At 38.0% G+C, this 21830-nt stretch overlaps 1 protein-coding gene across 1 annotated transcript in view; it reads right to left on the bottom strand.

The window, feature by feature from the left end:
* Positions 1-21118, bottom strand: part of Wnk1 (WNK lysine deficient protein kinase 1) — a 140332-nt gene extending 119214 nt beyond the window's left edge. The window contains 2 exon segments of the mRNA XM_047550993.1: positions 19311-19439; positions 19441-21118. Coding sequence (XP_047406949.1) covers positions 19311-19439; positions 19441-20073 — 762 coding nt within the window. The 5' untranslated portion in view covers positions 20074-21118.
* Between the last annotated feature and the right edge of the window lie 712 nt (positions 21119-21830).

The following is a 21830-nucleotide window of genomic DNA, read 5'->3' as shown; positions in this document are numbered from 1 at the left end:
TTATTAATTCTGATATAAGTAATTTGTAAAAATTGATTAGGGGAGAAAATACATCAAAAGACAAACAAAATACAATTAGTAATCAAGTATATGGGAAAAAGTTTTAAAGAAAACTTGCAAAGCAATGAGAATACTTAATGTAATATTGATAAATGGGCAGTGAAATGAAAACTCTCAGTACACTAAAAATACAAACTCTCACAAAAACAAACTGGCAATACACAGAGTATTTAAATGCTCATACCCTTAGAATCAATAATTCTTTCCAAATTTAATCCTAATAGTTCTGAACAAAGAAATCTGAGGTACTGATTTTTTATTGTTGTTCACAAGACAATAGTAAATTCCTTTCTCCCATTCCAAAAGCTATGGCCCCAAGGCTAGGGACATAGCTCAGTTGGTAGAGTGCGGTGCCTCACATGCACAAGGCCCTGGGTTTAATCCCCAGCACCACATACACACAAAAAAAGCCCAAAACCTATGGCCTCTAGCCTTGGGGTCATTTGGTTACATCAGAAAAAGCAACTAGTTGCGGTGGTAGAGGCCTGTAATCCTAGTTACTTGGGAGGCTGAGGCAGGAGGATAGACAGCTTAGGGCAGTAAACCTCAAAAAAATAAACTAGTAGAACAATTGGAAGACAATCCCTTCAGCTGTCTATTGTTTTAAAAAATCCTGACCCAAAGAAACCTAGACTAAATTATGGAGGGAGGAGATAGAAGGAATGAAGTTTGAAAAGTTAACGCTGGGGGGAAAAAAAAGGATTTGAAGATTTATTCAGACCCCTATAATCATCCCTCCAGGAGCTACAGGGAGAGGGCAAGATGATGTTGAAATAAAAATGTAAGAACTTTGCTCAGGAAAATTCTGCAAAAGATCCTATTATCCAAGGTATTCTATAACTTGGGCTTCACAAGTGGGCATGTCAGTGACAAGAAATGTAGGTAAAACAATGGTAAGACCTTTCCTGATAAAGTTCTAGACTTACATGGAGCTCTGCAAGGATGAAAATGATGAGGGGAGGTGTGCAGGACAATAATGACCAACTAAACAAATCGAGGACATGGCATAAATTACAACTGATTTTAATATATCAGGAATACGATATTTCATAGTTATAACCTTATGGAATTAAGAATTGTGCCAAACTATATTTACAATAGAAAATAATTTAATATTTATCATGGGGAGGGATAATGCAAATTATGTTGTAACCATATAAGGAACCATCATACAGCTGTTAAAAACACTCATATATGGGGCTGGGGTTGTGGCTCAGAGTGGAGCCTTCGCCTAGCACACATGAGGCCCTGGGTTCGATCCTCAGCACCACATAAAAATAAAATATTGTGTCCACCTACAATCAAAAAATTAAAAAAAAAAAACTCATCCTAATTCTTATGTTACAGTGCATTATAAAATTACCAGGATATAAAAATTATAAACACACACAAATCTAGTTTTCCACCAGAATGTAAGTTCCAGAAGGACAGGATTTTCATTCTCTATCTGCAACCTAAGATAGCAACAGACACAAAGGAGTTCAATAAATATTTGTGGAATAAATATAAAACCCATCATGAAGGGGAGGGAGATCAAAGGAAAACATTTCAAAGCAATATATCAGCACTGTCTTTTAGTGATGGAACTTTAGTGGGGTTATTTTAGTTATTATTTTTCCCTGTTTTCTAAGATGTCTCTGAGTATATATTACTTCCAATGGCGGGGGGGACTGATTAGGAAGTAGTTTCCTTTAAATGCATTAAGAATTTCCTATATTTTTTAAAAACATCTTTAGTACACGAGAATAGACTTAACCAAAAAAATTAAATAAAGGAAGTAGACTTAAGTTATCTTAAGTGGGTAGGAAGTGGAAAAAGCACACTAAGCCTTTTTCCCCTGGTAGCTTCGTCAATATTCAAAACTAAACTTCCTCATACAATTTTCAATATATTTTCAATGTTATTAAAGTCCCTAACTCTTGGCTTTTCCAAATCCCTGAACCACATGGTAATATTGTCTAAAAACAAACCACTGATTTAAAGTATTCTGATAATACCCCTAAATGATTTGAGAGGCAGCAAATAAACTCTCTTGCAAATCTCTAAACAAAGGCTGAAAGTGGAAAAACAAAATTAGCTTTGCAATATATCAAAATGATTTTTAAATTTTTGTTCAGTGATCAAATACACCACTGATAAGTTCCTAGACTGAGTTTTAACTAAACATTTGCATTTCCACAAATGCAGACATTCTAATTAACTGCAAACATTCTAATTAATTTTCTCTTACTGAGAATTAGAAAATAATATATACTCAACACTCATATTCAAGAGTTGTAGATATGAGCTTCAAAATCAAAACATAAATTAACTGATGATTTCAAAATTGCTTTTTCAGTAGCATAAAATATCAAAAACCATAGGTACATGTATAAAAAAGTTTTTTATCTAAAATTTCAAGTTTGAATCATGGGAAATGGTTTTTCTAAGAAATACATCAGGGTGAACTATGATACTGCATCAGAATTATATATACACATACCCTCTGAATTATGATTATAGTATACAAACATTTTGTTGTTTATTTTACCTAAAAATCTCATTTTATTGTACTTTTCCTATTTGATAAACAGGCATACTATACTACCATAAAGTATGATCACAGCTATAAAAACAAAAATCAGACACACAGAATTGTACTACAAGCATTATAAATGGTAACAATGTTTATCTCTGGATGATGTTACTGACTGTGGGTGATTCTTATTTCCTTTTTTTTTCCCTCTCATTTCCTCATTTTTTATAAGAATATAGCATTGCTACAAATATTTTAAAAATCTCTTTTGAAAAAACAAACAAACCCTCTTTTTGTGTGTGATTTAAGAATGGTGGGGGTGGATCAGTTATGGCTTAATTAGTGGTTTAATCACCAGAACTGCAACTCGTCCCCACTACCTACCAAAAAAAAAAAAAAAAAAAAAAAGTTGCTGGTGCATGCCTATAATTCCACCTACTCTAGATGCTGTGGCAGGAGGACAGCAAGTTCCAGGCCAGTCCAGGCAACTTATCCAGGTCCTGTCTCAAAATTTTAGAAAAGGGCTAGGAATGTAGTTCAGTTGCAGAGTACTTGCTAGGAATGGGTGAAAAGCCCAGGGTTCAATCCCCAGCACGGGGGCAAGGGGGTGGGGGGAGAAAGAAAGAATGTACAAAAACTAAGGTAGAAATAAAGTGTATAACTCAGAATATTTAGTTAAAATCAAATTAACATGTAGCTACAAACAAGGACTATCAAAAGACTATAAAAGGAAATTATGGTCATTGAATACTGTGGTCATTGAATTACCATTAAGAGTTTGAAAAGCATGGTACTGGCATCTCAAATACATACCATAGAACTTTTTTTAAAATAAAGCAGTCAACCATATTTTCACTAATATCTTTTCACCCTTATTTTTTTGTCGAGGCCCAACTAATTGAAGAATTTAATTATTTTGGAAAAACAGTTCAACTACAAAAAGTTTCCTTTTTATAAACAAGATATCAAAAATCAATTTGCCTATTTCTCAGTATCAAGATATAAATGAGCACTAAATTAGTTAACAAGTTTAAGGAGCAAAAAAGGCCAGAATTAAAGGATATAAAGCAGCAAGTTCATACATTCAATATATATACGAACATGCACTAGTAGTTTACCTAAAATAGACAAAAATATTTACCAAATATTTTAAGGTATTTGAAGAAATAAGTGAGAAATATTATTTCTGATACAGATATCATAAATAAGAAAGATCATTCCCGATACAGAAGATCAGAAGGGAGAAATATCATTTCTGATACAGATATGCTGATAAATGATAAAAATTTAAACAGGGGTTCCAGTTATAATAATCAGGTACAAAATTAATACAAACCAAAAGACAACATTTTAAAATCCCAAATTTCTGTTTGGCAAAAGCTAAAGAATTAGTTTACATGAAAGAAATCATAAAAAGGAAGGTACTAAGATATTTTTTAAAAGGAAGTAGCTTACTGCAGCATCAGCTCTTTTACAGCATTTTATTTAGCTTTAGCTTAAGTCAATGATAGTCAACAGAAACAATGTGGAGCTAAGTGCAATTTTAAATTTTCTAGTAGTCATGTTAAAACCATAAAGAAAGGAGCTGGGATGAAGCTCAGTGGCCTCTAATATGTGCAAAATCCTGGGTTTGATCCCCAATTTGGGGGTTAAAAAAAAAAAAAAAACATGAAATTAATATTTGTATTTATTTAACCAATATACCCAAACATTATTATTTCAACTTGGAATTCATTTTCTTAACTGAAAAAAAAAAAAAAAAAATTGTGGAGTTATACTGGGGACCCTGAACCCAGGGTTTTGTAAATACGAGGGGAAAACTAAGCTACTTGCCTAGCCCCTCCCTCTTTTTTTTTTTGAAACAGGATCTTCCTCCAAATTTTGATCCTCCTGCCACTTGATTAGCTGGGATTATAGGCATGAGTTACTGGGTCCTGCTGAAATGTCTTAACATTCCTTTGTTATCCTAAATTTTCATCAGAAATATTTAACAAGTTGGGTGAGAAGGCACGTGCCTATAAATCCCAGTCACCAGGGAGGCTGAAGCAGGAGGACTCCAAGTTCAAGACCAGATTGGGCAATCTGACCTTGTCTCAAAATAAAATTAAAAATTTTAAGAAAGGTCTGAGGATATAAATCCGTGGCAGAGCACTTACCTAGCATGCTTGAGTCTCTGAATTCAACACCCTAGTAGCCTAGTATGGAGGGCGGGGGGCGAGGCAAGGAAATATTTGACCTGTATTTCGATTTCATTCAATTTATAAGCCATAAAATAACTTTATCATTAGATTTCAGTTTATAAAGTAGATTCACATAAGCCAACTCATTCCAAGCATACTTAAAAAATCTTATAATTAAATTGGTTATCAGTTTTTAAATTTTAATTAATTAAAACTGAATAAAATTTAAAATTCAGAGCCACAAAATGGTGGGTGCCACAAGCCTGTAATCTCAGGGACTCATCTGTAATCCCAGCAATTTGAGAGGCAGGAGAATTGCAAGTTCAAGACCCTCCTCAACAATTTAACAAGGCCATATCTCAAAATAAAAGGACTAGGGTATAAAGCTCGTGGTAGAACAACCCTGGTTCAATTCCCAGTACCGCTATGCACACAATTTAGTTTCAGTTCCTTAGTCAATTTTAGCTACATTTGCTACATTTTAAGTGCTCAATAACTACATGAGGCTAGTGGCTACCATAATGAACAGCAAAGCCCTAAGATATAATATATACTATAAACTGAAAAACTAATGAAAGACAACTTCTGGGATAGTTTGGTGTTCAAAGAGAATGGAAGTTTTTAATAACACTGGCTCTCATTGTCAACACGGCATGATGTACACAATGATAAAGGCAAGTAAAATTAAAAAAAAAAAAAAAAAAACAGAAATACACTGAACCCAATAATTAAATTCATAGCAGTTATCTGGGTTTATAGGGAATGACTCTGGATGTGGAAGAAGAAAAACTCTACTCCATTACTACAATCTTCTGTGACCACAAAAAAAAAAATAATAATTTTCTTTGAAAGCTAAAAAGCTACATCATATCCCCAAATGCAGCAGCAAAAAGAAGGTGAAAGGACAGAGAGTAAGGGTACTGCTTCAGAGAAGAAGATAATAGAGGAAGCAGGGATGGCAGCCCTGCTGCAATTAAAGACCTGCCTAAAAAAGGAGGCTCGAGAGAAGGGACATCACCCCAAAGGCATTAAGAGACTGGATATATTCAGGGGGATTTTGCAAATTAGTGCATATATTTAGAGAACAGAAATTAGATTTCTTACTCTTGAAGACATTAATGTGGAAAAGGGGGAAAACAAGAATGAATCCTATGTTGAACTGGAAATAGGAGGTATCAATGTGAACTCATCACTTTTAATACATATACATATAGAAATAAATATACGCACACACAAAATTTTTTAAAAATATTTTCTAGCTACTCTGATCTGAATGTGTCCCCCAAAATTCACATGTTGGAAATTTAATCCCCAATGCAACAGGGATGGGAAGTGGAGCTCTGTCCTCATGAACGAATTAATGTTTGCTCTACCTGGACTTTCTGGAAAGGGTTTGCTCTTTCTTGCTTTCCTGCACTGTGTGAGGATCCAGCAAGAAAACCCTTGCCAGATGCCAATGCCTTGATCTTGGCCTTCCCAGACTCCAGAACTGTGAGAAAATAAATTTCTGTTCTTTATAAATTATCCAATCTATGGTATTCTGTTACAGCAGCCAAAGAGACCAAGAATCAATTCTTCACTGAAAGAACGTAGAAATAGCAATGCCCTAGGCCATGACCAAATATGGCACCCAGATCTTGTTTTCTGAGTACCACCTTACACTAAAAGGAACCAGGGCTCCAAGAGACATGGCTAGTGTGGCCTGGGGTGGTAATAAAATGAATCTAGAGTATCTTGTGCAGAAAGCAAGGATGTCACCTTTTTGTTGTCGTGGTGCACACCTGTAATCCCAGAGACTGGGGAAGCTGTGACTGAAGGATCACAAGTTCAAGGCCAGCCTCAGCAAATTAGTGAGACCCTAAGCAACTTACCAAGACCCTATCTCAAAATAAAAAATACAAAGGGGCTGGGTTTGTAGCTTGGTGGTACACTTGCCTAGCACTGATGAAGCACACTGGTTTTGATCCTCAGCACCACATAAAAAACAAATTAAAAATAAAAGTTAAATTCTTTAAAACTTAAAGAAATAAATAAGTAAGTAAATAGGGATGGGGCTATAGCTCAGTGGGAAAGCACCCCGGGGTTAAATCCCCAGTACCCCCCAAAAAAGAAGAAAGTAAGGATGTCATCAAAACTTTAATAGAGACAGGTGCAATGGCCCACACCTGTAATCCCAAGGGCTCAGGAGGTTGAGGCAGGAGGATCCCAAGATCAAAGCCAGCCTCAGCAAAAGCAAGGTGCTAAGCAACTCAGTGAGTCTCTAAATAAAATACAAGAAAAGGCCTGGGGGATATGGCTCAGTGGTTGAATGCCCCTGAGTTTAATACCCGGTACCCCCATCCTCCCCCACCAAAAAAAAAAAAAAAACCCTTAATGGAAACATTAATAACAAGGCTACAGAAGGCAGTTTCTAGGAAATAAGAAAAAAACTGCTATATTTTATACTATTTCATAGTCAAGACTTGGTTTTCCTGAAGTATTACTATCTCAGAGGATGTTAAGAAAAAAAATTACAATGTGTCACATTTAGGTAAGTACTTACTGTGGAAGAAGTCAACTTCAAACAGATGTTTAAAACATTAAACTAACAATGTATTTGCACCACCAAGTATACACTACTCATTAAAGATTTGTAAGACTATGATAGTGGTGATTATGGATAGTATATAGCAGTTTCATTTCTGTCCTTATAAGAAGGATAGAAAATGGTCAAGATTATCATACAAAGCAAACTGTTATAAGCTTAGAATATATAAGTATAGAACACTCACCAGCAAATATTGCTATGCTACTTATGCCCTCCCCCCCCCCGCAAAAAAGCTAGGGAGACATAAAGAATACAACACAAATAATTTGTCCACCAAAAGTAAAATCTAAACTAGCATCTCCAGCATCTCTTATGAAGCAGGTAGGGTACCTAGTTAAGCAGAACAAGTATTTAAGTGGAGAGTCTACCATTTATAAACTGCTGATGGCCTTTTTTCTTTTTGTCTAGGTAGGAACAAGCAAAGCATCTAGGAGCTATCTTCTTGTTCTGTGAATTGAGTTGACCCTTCTGAGTTAATTACCTGAAGCCAACAGACCCTGAAAAAAGCATGTAGTAGGTTCTATTTTTGACTTGATAAAAGCTATCCCGACCAACAGTATTAAATACTGACCCAAGAGAAGGTGTGTAAAAGTATGCAAAATACAAAAACAAAAACAAAACAGAGAAAACCAGGTGTGGTACACATGCCTGTTAATCCCAGGGGCGCAGAGAGGCTGAGGCAGGAAGATTCCAAGTTCAAGGCCAGGCTCAGCAACTTAATAGGACCTAAGCAGCTTATTGAGACACTGTCTCAAAATTTTAAAAAATTTTTAAAAGGGTTGAGAATGTGGTTCAGTGGTAAGTGTCCTTGGGTTCAATTCCAAATGTATCAAAGACCTCGGAATTAGACCAGAAACTATGCAACTCCTAGAAGGAAAAACAGGATGGACACTCTAGCACACAGGCACAGGCAACGACTTTGTCAACAGAACCCCTAAAGCTCAGAAAATAATGCCAAGAGTTAATAAATCGGATGGCATCAAATTAAAAAGCTTCTGCACAGCAAAGGAAACAAATAGGAATTGGAAGAGAAAACCCACATAATGTCTAGAATATATAAAGAGCTCAAAACACTTGACACCAAAAAAAAAAAAAAGTAACCCAATTAATAAATGGGCAAATGAACTAAACAGATACTTCTCAAAAGAAGAAATACCAACAGCCAACGAATGCATGAAAAAATTCCAACATCATTAGCAATTAGGGAAATACAAATCAAAACTACACTGAGATATCAATCTCACACCAGTCATCAGGAATACAAACAACAACAAATGCTGGAGAGGATGTGGAGAAAAAGGAACAGTTTTACATTATTGATGGGGCTGTAAATTAGTACAACCACTATAGAAATCCTCCTCCACAATGAAGATTCCTCCAAAGACCAGGCATGGAACCCACCATATGACCCAACTATACCACTCCTCATTATTTATTCTGAAGAATTAAAGTCATCTTATTACAGTGATACATGCATAGCCATGTTTATAGCAGCACAATTCACAATAGCCAAACTATGGAACCAGCTTAGGTGTCCATGAACATATGAATGGATAAAGAAATTGTGATATATATATATATATATATATATATATATCACACACACACACACACACAATGGATTTATTTATTTATTCAGCCATAATGCCATTACAGGAACCAGAGACCATCATGTTAAGCAAAATAAGTCAAACCTGGAAGATCAAGGGTCATACGTTTTCCTTCATACACGGAAGCTAGAAAGGAAAAAGGAAAACAAAGGTGGGGGTGGATTTCCTAAAAATCAAAGAGAAATGAACAGAGGAAAAGGACCATGGTGGTGGGAGGTGGGGATTGAGGAGGGAAATGTTAGGTTGGTGATACTGACCAAACTATATTGTATATTGTGTGCATGTACAAATTTGTAACAACAAATTCCATCAATATGTACAACTATAATGTACCAATTTTAAAATGGGGGGGTTAACTGCCTCTGAATCAGTTACACTGGTAATAAAAGTCCCTCCACCAAATATATACACATTAAAGGAATCCACCTTGCAAGATTGGAGAATTAAAGTCTAAACCAATACTTGAGAATTAAAGGTTGATTTGTATGGTAGCAAAAGCCAGAAGTCCCTACTGACCTATCTATTCTACTACACACAAATATTTTGAAAAATCTGACATATTTTGAGGTGAGACGTTGTGTTCCCAAGCATGGATTATACCTGGTATAAAAGAACATGGGATTGTTTGACCTAAAAAAAAAAAAAGAAAGAAAGAAAGAAAAGAAATTATGTTAGTACAAAGAACACCCAGGAATCCAGATCTATGGGATGATGTGCTCATACTCTGTACTGGTAGTTACAGAAGCAAATGATATTACCTTATACCAAACTGGTGAATTATCACGCAGGATCTCAAATCCCAGAAACACATATGAAACTAGTGATAAACATGGATTATCTTTAAGAGAGTATTTCAGGAAAAAGCAAAACTCTTAACCAACAGTCTGTGAAACTTTCATAACCCAATGCTAGTCATCAACAAATAATAAATAATAGTAGCATGCCGGGCATGGTGGTACAAGCCTGTAACCCCAGGTACTGTGAAAGCTGGCTCAAAGTTAGCCTCAGCAATTTAGTGAGATCCTAAGCAATTTAGCAAGACCCTATTTCAAAATAAAATATAAAATAGGCTGGAGATGTGGCTCAGTGGTTAGGTGCCCTACGTTTAATCCCTCGTACCAATAAATAAACAAATAGTACTTTCTATCAGCTTTAAGATACCTTTGTTTAAATCAAGTGCTCTAAATTAAACAGCACCAACAAATTACATCCCAACAAACTCAAAACAGCACATTATTACTTTATTTGTTCAGAATCACTAAGAAAAACAACCAAAGCCAAAAAGTAAGACCTAATCAGCACAAATACAACCTGCTAATGATTTTTACTAATACCTATTCATAATTAAAACATCTAAACCAACTCTAACAAAAATGGCAATTTAGTTACCCAGTTCAGAAAATACCAGAAGCAACCATTAATAAGGAGACTGATACAAATGTGCCAACAGCAACAAGCAGTGACCACTGACATAACAGAAGGCTGAGTTGTGGGAAACTGGGACAACAAATATTCTTCCAAAACCTTCATAGTTCAAGAGTATAAGGGTAAAATGCCCACCAAATAATCTTTAAGCACACTCTTGTTTAATATAATAGTTGGTACTCTTAGTCATTCTCTGAAGAGATTCAGATCCTCCATTTAAAAGAACAAGGAAACGATACACTTTCATAAGAGTTTTACCAAATTGTTAATTCAAAGTCATAGTACTCGGAGGATAACACTTCAGTTATATGGAAACATTACTGCAGGTAAGGGACCATCTTATTCCCATTACAATACTAAATAAACATGCCAGAGAGTTTCAAACATTATTTAAATGAAATTCCATTTGGAATTCATAGATACAAGAACCAAATCCTTCTCTATGACATGTCAAAATAAACAGTGAAGGGGGAAGGAAGTAACAAGGTTAAAAAAACAAAAAAAGAGAAAAAGTCACTAGTATCAGTAACTAAGAAAATTATCACTTCAATCAACAAAGTAGATAAAACTAAGTCACATGGATGCAGACAATCCTTATGCACAGAAGTTTAGATCAAGAATAATGACAATAATAAAACAACTTAGTCTCCTCCTCACAGAATCTATACATCTACACTGCCTAAAAGATCATTTGAGTGGAAATGTTTCAAGAAAAAGAATAAAAGGTATAAGATGCTCCACCATGAATTATAACTGCTAAATGGAGCAAAAGATATAAAATTCCACAGAAGTCAAATGTTCTGGTTTAACTAGACATAGTGGAAAGAATGAGAACCCATGTGATCTTAAATAAGTTATTAAACCTCAAACACAAAATTAACAAAATATCTCCCTTGAATTGCTGTATTACAATCAATACAGGCAAAGCATGGTGCCTGTCTCAGAAGTAGGAGCCTAACAGGTAGGTAAATAATTGTTAACAATTATGAATACATTTCCAGATTAATTATCAAGGAACACTTTGCAAACACTACTAAATGCCAAGTCTAAAGAAAGTAATTGTATGTATATGTGGTTTTAAGCTTCCTGTTGTTTTTTTTTTAAAAAGTCCATTTTAACTAGGAAAGATATAATTCAGAACCTTCTATGTAATGAATTTTACTTAAAATCTGATAGTCTCAAGTGACACGCAAAGACAGTAATTCACAGATATTCCATTTATAAAGTATACATCACAATACTTTATGCATAAAAGCAAGAATGCTAGAGATTATAGAAGAGAAACAAGTAACTATTTAAGAATCAACACATTACTCCAAACACTGCAAGTAAGGATTCTGGAAACTTATGGATAAATGACATGAAATATGAAAATTTATTTGGATTGAATTTAACTGTCCACAAAGAACCAAAGCTAAAACAGTAACTAACTTAGAATAGATTCTTATGATAGACAGTAAGAGAAAGATGATATAAAACCATAGTTCACTTTCAATGCTTCACCTTCAATTCATCTCACCCTTGATCTTATCCAATCTTACCTGGCCACAAGAAATGGACTTCACTTACTTTCTCTATTTCCTGACCTCTAGAAGCCACTCCCTAAACCTACTGCAAATATGTAATCCCAATCTGTTAATCTTTATCACTACTAGAAAAGGCACACATCAATAATGACTTAATTCACTAATTAGTTTTATCTCCCATTGTTTGGTTTACACACTAGTCTTTCTGATTAACACAAGATCATCCACTACCTATATGTTGATCAAAACAAAACCGAACCACCCCCCACAACAGATCTGTCTCTGAGAAACTGAATCTCAGTGGCACAAAAACATATACAGAAATGATAGTAAGGAGTACAGGTTTTTCTTTTTTGAGAGGGAGGAGGAGTATTGGGGATTGAGCTCAGGGGCACTCTAACTGAACCAAATTCCCAGACCTTTTCTTGGGCTGGCCTCAAACTTGCACTCCTCCTGTCACAGCCACCCTAGTAGGATTACAGGTGTGAACCATCAAGCTTTCAAGGTTTTTCTTAGCTTACACAAGTATGCCATTTATATTGAGCATATTTCCCACTCTTATTTATATTTTTTAGTGGTACTGAGGATTAAACACAGGGGTGCTCTACCACTGAGCTAAATCCCAAACCATTCTTTTTTTTTTTTCCTTTTGAGATAGGGTCTCACCAAACTGTCCAGGCTGGCTGTAAACTTGTGATCCTTCTGCCTCAGCCTGCCTGTGATAACTAATGGCTTAGGTGAGGTGTCTTTTCTAAAAATCATTATTAGCATATTCATTTAGTACAGCACATTTAATATAGCAATTTTACAAGGTCACTAGTCAAGTCACAATCGTAGAAAGTTAATTTTTATGAAAGTCTACCTGAAATTTTTTAATTAATACAAATTAAGGTAGAGATACTGTAGTTAAGTCAACCAGAAAACCAAGCAGATTACTGATACTTTTCCTTTCACATAAAGTATCAAAAGCAAAATTCTTCAAATCTCCATACAAAATTAAATCTGCCAACTGTCAAAGATATAATCCTCTTCCAAATAAAAACATTCTTAAGAGGTTCTGAAAATTTTTCTTCAGTCTGAAAAGCTATCCTGTCTTAGATTTGATAAGATCACTAAACTGACAAAATGAAAAGCTCCTAAAACCTTTATCTAAGAAGTCTAAAATATTCAATTTATAAAAAGTGACAACTCATACCCTTCAAACTGAATATATAAAGTACTTTTTATGGGCATGGGGATGTAGCTCACTGGTAGAGCACTTGTCTTGCATGTAGAAAGCCCTAGTTCCATCCCCAGCACCACACAAAAAACAAAGTACTTTATACCTTATAAAATATTACATTTTTCAAAGTGCCTTCTAAAAGTATTTCAGTTGATCCTCAACAATATTAAATCAGTTGAGACCTGTTGCTAATAAATCAGCACTACAGGTTAAGTTCCTTACTCAAGATCAGATAATCCGGCAATCTAGAACCCCAAGTGTTCTGCCTTGGTGTTCTTATTCATTATACAGTACTCCATTACATTATAGTGACCTTTCCAGAGACTAGTAAACAACTTCAATTCAATTCAATATGATAAAGACTAAGGATTACATATGAGATCCACCAAAGGGAAAAATATTTTCCAGGTACAGGCAAAAAAATTGAGACAAAGATCTTAGCAGATTCTGGCAATAAGAGGTTCAGAAAAAGTAAAAGGTCATGAAACTGAATGTCAGGCAAAGGTCAAGTAAAACTTAGAAAATTGAAAGCACCAATGACATGTTTAACTCAGTGTTCCTCTGCTAAGAGTAATACCAACAGTAATAGTTTTCTATTTTCAATCATAAATGTAAATAAATAAAATCTTCATAGACTCCCTCCCTCAAAAGGACAACCTAAAGTAAGACACTGTATCATTATAGCTATTATTTTTGTGTCAGGTCTTGTCTTACATGTTTTACACATATTAATTCATTTAATCATAACTATATAAAGTGGATGCTCTTTACACTCATTTTACAGATAGGAAATTGTAGCACAGAACTTGCCCCAAGGTGACACATTATGTAGAAGAATAAGGATTTGAATCTAGCAGTCTAGTTCTTAACTATTATGTTATATTGCAGAAAAAAGTCCTCTTTGAATCTAAATTGAAGTTACACTAAGTCTTACCTATTCCTAAAGACAGATTTGCCCTATGTTAAAACAAAAAGTCTCAAATAAAATGCAAGTTACTACATATCAATGTAACTTCGAAAACTGGTATAAGCAATTACTTCACACATACCAAGATTTTCAGAAATTATAATATGAACATAACTACTCTTGTAAATAACAGTTTCAGCTGAAACAATTTTAAAGACACCAAAAAAAAAAAAAAAAAAAAAAAAAAAAAAAGCAGGTGTAGGGTGATTTCTGAAACAGGAGCCCTGTTTTAAAATTTTTCCCACAGGGTTGAACTAGGATGAATTCCAAATGACCAGATCTTACACTTAAACGTTAGCATCAAGAAATAATGTCACCAGGCAACAATGACTCTCAATTTGTTTTACACAAAACAATCTCTTTGCGAGTTCTTAGACTAGGAACAATTGTGTTACTCTGGGTCTCCTCCACACACACACACAAAAAAGGTAAATAAGAGAAATTGAAAGCATTTAAGCTCCTAAGACTAAGAAGGAACTATATCTTAAAAAAAAAAAAAAAATCAATCTAAATTTAATTCTCAATTCCTGCACCACAAAGCTATTACCTACAACAACAATCCACAAATATTTTAAATCAAATCTTATCTAATAAAAATCATACTGTCTCTTAATTCTGTTCTATCCTGCTTAAAAGGAACAAAGGAGCCAGGCACAGTGGCACATACTTGCAATCCCAAACAACTAGGAGTCTGAGGCAGGAAGATTGCAAGGTGGAGGCCAGCCTCAGCAACTTGGCAAGGCTCTAAGGACCTTTGAGAGACCCTGTCTCAAAATAAACCAAGAAAAGGATTGGGGATTTGGCTCAGTGGTTAAATGACCCTGAGTTCGATACCTGGTACCAAAAAAAGAAAAAACCAAAAAGAATAAAGTGTCATTTAAAATAAATCACCATTCTTTAATTGCATAGTAGCTACCCTTACCTTACTTAAAGATGTGATCTGAATTTTGCCAATATTTCCTCCTAATCAGTAGTTTGAGAACTTAAAAACAATCTCAAAAGACTATTGCCTGAAATCTAGTTCCCAGGATTGAAAGTTACTACAGATTCTCATCCTAAAAAAATAAAATGGAAAAAAATCTGTCACTATTCAAATGGGGAGACCATTCAATGAGTTATTTTAAAAACTACAGTACTGCCATGCCCAGTGGAGCATGCCTGTAATCCCAACTGCCTGTATTCTCAGTGACTCCAGAGGCTGAGACAAGAGGATCCAAGTTCAAGGCCAGCCTCAGCAACTTACTGAGGCCCTAAGTACTGAGCAAAACTCTTTCTCAAAACTAAAAAAAATAAATAAATAAAAATTAAAAGTGCTGGGGATGTACCTGAATGGTAAAGTATCCTGGGTTCAATTCCAGGTACAAGGAAAAATTAAAAAAAAAAAACAAAAAAAAAAAAACGAACTGTACTACAGAAAAGTACAGAAATAAATTATGGTTTCTGAGTCACAGAACCATCTCCCATTTCTGCAGTACTACTATACTTTTCATAAAACATTGGGGTGGGAGGGGGGCAAGAATGGAGGAATGAGGGACTGTATAGAAAGAAAAGAGGGGTGGGAGGGGTGGGGGAAAGGAAAAAAATAACAGAATGAATCAAAACTATTACCCTAGGTAAATGTATGATTACACAAATGGTATGCCTCTACTTCATGTACAAACAGAACAAGATGTATCCCATTTGTTACAATAAAAATAAATTTTAAGAAATAAATGATTCTTTTATCAGAAAAAATAAAAATAAAACACTGAGATCATACACTCAATATATTGACACGAAACTTAACTTAAAAGCCAGAGAATCAAGTAAGCACTAGGGCCTACTTAGAGCTAGAGTGTAAACAAAAATTATGATCTGACTTCCCCTTTCAGGTAGTTCTGGAAACAATCTCAAACTTACAGTCTAGGGGCAAACTGGGGAAGTGTGTTTAAAATAAATAAACTATTCTTAAATCACTGTATTAATGTTTTCTTAAATATATTTTAGTTGTAGATGGACATTTTTTTTTATTCTTATGTGGTGCTGAGGATCAAACCCGGTGCCTCACTGAGTCAATTTGCTGTTTCTTAAAAAACAACATCCCTCCCTAGAAAAGAAATGTAACCTCTTAAAACACAGCCCAGCAGTAACATTTTCTGACCATGGCAACTTGGTATTAAAAATTAAGGCATGCCATTTGCCTAATAAATTCAGGTAAAGAAATCTACATCTTACTCAAAGTACCTCAGTTATTACGTAAGTATCAAAGTATTACCTAGGTATTATTTATCAAGAACTGATGGAACTGGGGTCGTGGCTCAGTAGTAGAGCACTTGCCTAGCACATGTGAGGCACTGGGTTTGATTCTTAGCACCACATAAAAATAAATATCTAAATAAAGGTTTGTCCATCTACAACTAAAAGTATATTTAAAAAAAGAATTGATTTACTATATAATTATGCATACCATAATTTAAAAAAATAAGCTTGACAGAAAGTAGTTTGATTTTTGTATCACACTCACTAATCCCCCAGTCTATTTATATCTTCATTTAAAGTGATAAAATCAATACCCAAAACAGAAGCCTGAAATGTGCCATAAAGAATCAGAATTCTCTAGAAATTTATAGTCACTTCTACCTCAAAATATTTCTTCATTTGAAATTACTAATTAGCCATCTATTGAACTACAAATGTTTCAATACAACCCAAATTATTAGATCCTAACCTGTTTAATTTTTGCTAGTTATCAACCTATTTATATACTCTATGACCTAGTTGGTCATGATAACCTAATATTTCTTCTAGTTTCAATACACTAACTTTTTTTTTAAAACCAGGGATTGAACACAGAAGGCCTCAATCACAACCCCAGCCCTTTTTATTTTTATTCTGAGACAGGGTCTTGTTAAATTGCTATGACTGGCATCAAACTTCTGATCCTCCTGCCTCAGCCTACCGAGCTGCTGGGATTACAGGCATGCACCACCTTCCACAGCTTACACTAAGATTTTAATTCTAACAACTGAACACAGTATTTCACTTGTCTTGCTATAGAAAAATATACATGTTAAAAGTATATATTTAGTGAAAAGCTTTCCTTTCTTCCCAATGCTTAAGTAATCCTTTGACTTGTCCTTTAATTCAGATCCAAAGACAAAATTCAAACACTCATCTAATATGCTTTATTAGACATGTACTACAAGTGTCCTTGTCAAAAAAATAAAAATATTGCCCAACTACTACTATAAAGAATCCCTGGGCTACAATAATCATGTAGCACAAAATGAAAAATTATAAAAACATGGGCAAAATGACATGGAAATATCTAAACCAGGTTACCAACTCAATGTGCTACGAGATTCATTTGGTTCTGCAGTCAAATCCTGAGCTGGCTTAAAATTATTATGTGATGTAAGATTTTCCTTAGTTTGATCATGCTCATGCCTAGATAAAGAACTAAAAAATCCCAAAAGTTATGAGTCCTAAGAAAACTGGGACACTTAGACAAAGTTCTCATTATGACATCAGTCAATTGAGTTTTTTGCCCTGTATTATTAGTTTCCAGATAATAAACTATCAGAAAATTCCAAGTGATAAAGGGAAAACACACACTGTACAAAGGCTTAAAAGTGAAATAATTCAAATTAACAAAATTAATCCAGAAAATGCCCAACGTTTCATTGGGTTCAATCTTTAAAAACAGGAGACCAAACCACTAAAAAGTACCTAATGAAATATGAAATTATAACAAAAGAATAAATTCCTGGATGAGTAGCTATAGGCATCACTGGTACAAAAGAGAAACAGGTGTCTTCCTGTAAATTTTTACCTGCACACCAAAAGAAATCACACCTAAGTTTTTGAGTATGACCAACAGTACAGTTTGACAAGTTTTTTAAAAAAAAGTCTGTCACCTTTCCAACTCTAAATCACTCTAAAATTAATGAGTAGTTTTTACTTCACAAATTTCCATATCAAATGCAGAATTTATGAAATTATGGTGTATGCCTGTAACCCCAATGGCTTGGGAGACTGAGGCAGAAGAATTTAAGTTCAAAGTTAGCCTGAGCAATTTAGTGAGGTCCTAATCAACTTAGTGAGACCCTGTCCCTAAATAAAAAAGGGCTAGGGATGTGACTCAGTGTAAGCACCCCGGGGTTCAATTCCTGGTACCAAAAAAAAGAAAAGAAAAGAAAAAAAATAAAAGAAAAAAGAAAGAAATTACTACGTTCCTAAAGAACTTGTCAGTTTTTAAGTTTACTTCCATATGCTGTTTTAACTTTCACGTTTGATATGGCCTTGGTCAGTTGCAAATACAGACAATAGTCTGTGTTCACTCCCCTGTGAGCTCAACAGTCAAAGCAAGGTACTACAAACGTCAAGCAACAAGTAGTCCAGTGTTTAAACCTAGAATACCACTTGTCCATCAGAATGACATATCATTATTTAACAGGAAAATCTCCCTAGGAGGTTAAAAAAAGGAAGCATTAGTAACTCCTTTGGATTCTTGGAAAAGTTTAGCTGAAAAATCTTTTTTAACAAGATTAAAACGATGATAACATTACAACTCTCAAAGCACTTACACAATTTTGCAAGGCTCCTGAGGATGTGAATGAACTGAAGACATTCGTTTTAAGCACCATTCAGATTGCTGCTAGCTACCATATGTGTTAAGCAGCAACAGCAAACACATACTGTACCTTAGTATTCAAAAGGAGCAGAGTCTTCATAATTACTTTTACTAATGCCTGTGCTGCCATCAAATAAGATATATTCAAAGGAACAAGGTCCTTCTTATTCTAAAAGAACAACCTTGTCTCAGGAATGAAAACACCACTTCTAACACAAGGACTTCAAACACAAGGGCAGATCATCCTTACCGAGGCTCTGATGAAACTGAAATGCACAAGGCAAGAAGAATATTTTTTCCTAACTCAAAAACTTCCCTGTTAATTCCAAGTTTCCTGCCAGACACTAAACCAATAACAAGGAAACCATATGTTTGTACTCTTTCAGCCCCTGCCTAGTAACGAACCCTAGCTACCAAAATTTTTTATCTTTTCAAACACCTAGGTACATGCTTCACATTCTCCCAATTTCAACTTCTTTCCAAAGCTGGCCTCACCTTTCCACTCAGAGTCAAACAGAATTACATGTGAAGGGTGAACTCGATAAACTGGCTTAACAGAGCCAAGTTTGGGACCAAGGACCGTAAAAGAAGTAGGTGGGGCTTTACCTGCAGTTCACACCAGGCGACTTCCACAGTGGTTTCAGTGTCCAGGCCTTTGTAGACTGTTTTAAAGGAGCCTCTGCCGATTTCGATGTCAAACTTGAGAAAGCGGCCGTCATTGGACATTCCCACGGCCCTTGGTCTCCAGCTCTTCGATATCATCCTGTTGCTGGCTCCGTTCCTCCTGTGGCTCCTTGGTGCTGCCGCCACCGCTACCACTTCCACTTCTCGCCGGCGGTGGCTCCTCTTTGCTCCCGAGGTTGGGCTGGGAAACTGGGCGGTCTTTGCTGGTACTGCTTGGGGCAGTCGAGATGGCAGGGCCCGCGACAGATTGTTCCTCAGGGGCAGCAGCGACTGGGGGCTGCTGGGCCACTTGGGAAGCGGCGGTAGCAGTCAAGGTCTCCTCCCGGTGGGGCTCTGACGGAGCACTCTGCGGAACAACCGCTGGGACGCCGGCCTGAGGAACTGAGAAAGGGAGGCCGGGCAGCTCCAATGCAGTGGCATTGGAGTCACAGATGACGCTCCGTCGGAAGAAGCGGTGCTCGGTGGTGGTAGTGGTGGCGGCCGCCCCACGGCTGTCCTTGTCCATAGTGTGGCGGCGGCGCCGGTACTCCTCCGTCCTGCCAGTTCCAGCGTCGGTCGCCGCAGCCCCCAGTTTCTCGCCCACGGAGGAATCTGAGCTGGAGCCATTCTTGGGGGCCGGTGCCGGCGGCGAGAGAAACAGGGAGCCTGGAGTGCTGCTCTGCTTCTCTGCAGCGCCGCCAGACATGGTTGGTACGCTGGGTGAGGCGAGCCGGCTGGATATGTGAATGAAAAGAGGAAGAAAGGACCACCCGCAGGAGCCGCGAAGGTCTGCAGGACACCGCTCCTACAGCGGGTTCGGAGCGACCCGGACCGGACGACTCCCCACTCAGCACTGACAAGGCGCCCCGAAGGCAACACGGGACACTGGGCCCAGCTGCGGCTGCTGCTGCTGGCACCGAAGCTGCTGCGGCTCACGAGGCAGGCTCGTCGGCGGGAGATTCAGGAGCTGAGCCACTAGGGTTAGCGCCGCACGGTCCGCATCCATCCTGCGGCGCGCGGTGGCCGGCAGGGCTGTGGCAGCAGAGGCGCCGCAGTCATGAGGGGCAGGGTGAGGGAAGCCGGCACCCAAGTGAGGCGAGGTGAGGTGAGACGAGGCGGATGCTGCGGATGCGGCGACCGCTCAGGTCCCGCCGCCGGCGCTCGCCGAGTAGGGCGGGCTAGGCCCTGAGGGCGGCGGCACCGCGCGGAAGGGACGAGCTCCGACGCCCGGGCGGTGGCAGCCCCAGGGCACAGGGGTGGGAGGGGCCGAGCAGGACGAGGGAGGGCCGCGGCCCGGGCTCCGGTCACTCGGCAGCCGCCTCCTGCCGCACGCGCCCCCAGCGAGGGGGACCAGTCTCACAGGGAGCCCATCGCCCAGATGCCGGGAGCCGAAGCTTCGAAGCCTCGGCGCCTGAGGAGCGGGCCCCCCCTTCCCCGAGGCCTCCCCGCCCGCCCCGGGCCTGGCAAACCCTCGTCCCCTCCCGGGCCGGTGCCGGGGGCTGACGGAGGGATGGGAACGGTGGGGAGGGGAGGGCCGCTCACCGCGGGCCCGAGCTCCGCTGCTTCTCTGGGCCAAGAGTAGAGGAGACCGAGAAGACCGGGAGAAGGGGATAAGAAGAGAAAAGAGCCGTCACCCCCACTAGGCGCCTTCTGTCACCGAAGATGGGGGTACGATTGGCCGAAGGAGAACAGCAGCGTCCGCCCGGGAAACTCTCCGCGCTAAATGGCGCCGGAGTCTGAAGCCTCCACACAACCCGCTCGGACCCCGCCCCCCGCCGCCCGGGGCGGCCCCACCCCCACCGTGCTCGGGGCTCTCGCGCAGGCGTTCCAGTCCTGAGGCGCCCTGGGACGTGTAGTTTGCAAGCAGGAGACGCTAGAGAGGCTGAGGAAAAAGGCGCCTACGACTTCCGTGATGCCCTGCGGCTGCTCTAGCCTGATGCCTCCTGGGAATTGTAGTTTTCTTTGGAAACCGCCTCTTCTGAAAGCCTGATGGGAGCTTCATCGTGGGTAGCTCAAGCCCATCCTAAAGTCAGCTCTCGCCAGGAAAATCATTATTCAGGGACAAATTGTGGAAGGAAAAAAAGTAGAATAAAGAAGAGGGATGAAGAACAAGAGAAGAGGCTCCCATCATGCTCTGCTATAAGAGAGCTCTTAGGATTTCCATGCAATGAAAAATGATCTGTTATTCATCTTTAATGGAAAGAACCGCAGTAGTGTTGAGTGACTAGGGGCATGGGGGTGGAGGGGAAGGGCAAAGGAGAATAACTAGATCCTGAGCTAGTGGGGGGTGGGGGATCAACAGCTCATAGAAAACTTTGCGAAAGTTGCACATGGAATTAATATTGATTAAATGTATTAGAGAAGGAAACAGGAAGAATTATCTTCCATCCTCCTCCCCACCGCAGCAATTAATGCCACATTCTCAGCTCCAACCACAAAACATATTCTGAATACAAAAATGGG

The sequence above is a fragment of the Sciurus carolinensis genome, chromosome 4 (genome assembly GCF_902686445.1).
Source record: "Sciurus carolinensis chromosome 4, mSciCar1.2, whole genome shotgun sequence".
Lineage (NCBI taxonomy): Eukaryota > Metazoa > Chordata > Mammalia > Rodentia > Sciuridae > Sciurus > Sciurus carolinensis.
The sequence above is the reverse complement of the archived record's forward strand: the minus strand, read 5'-3'. Positions and strand labels throughout refer to the sequence as shown.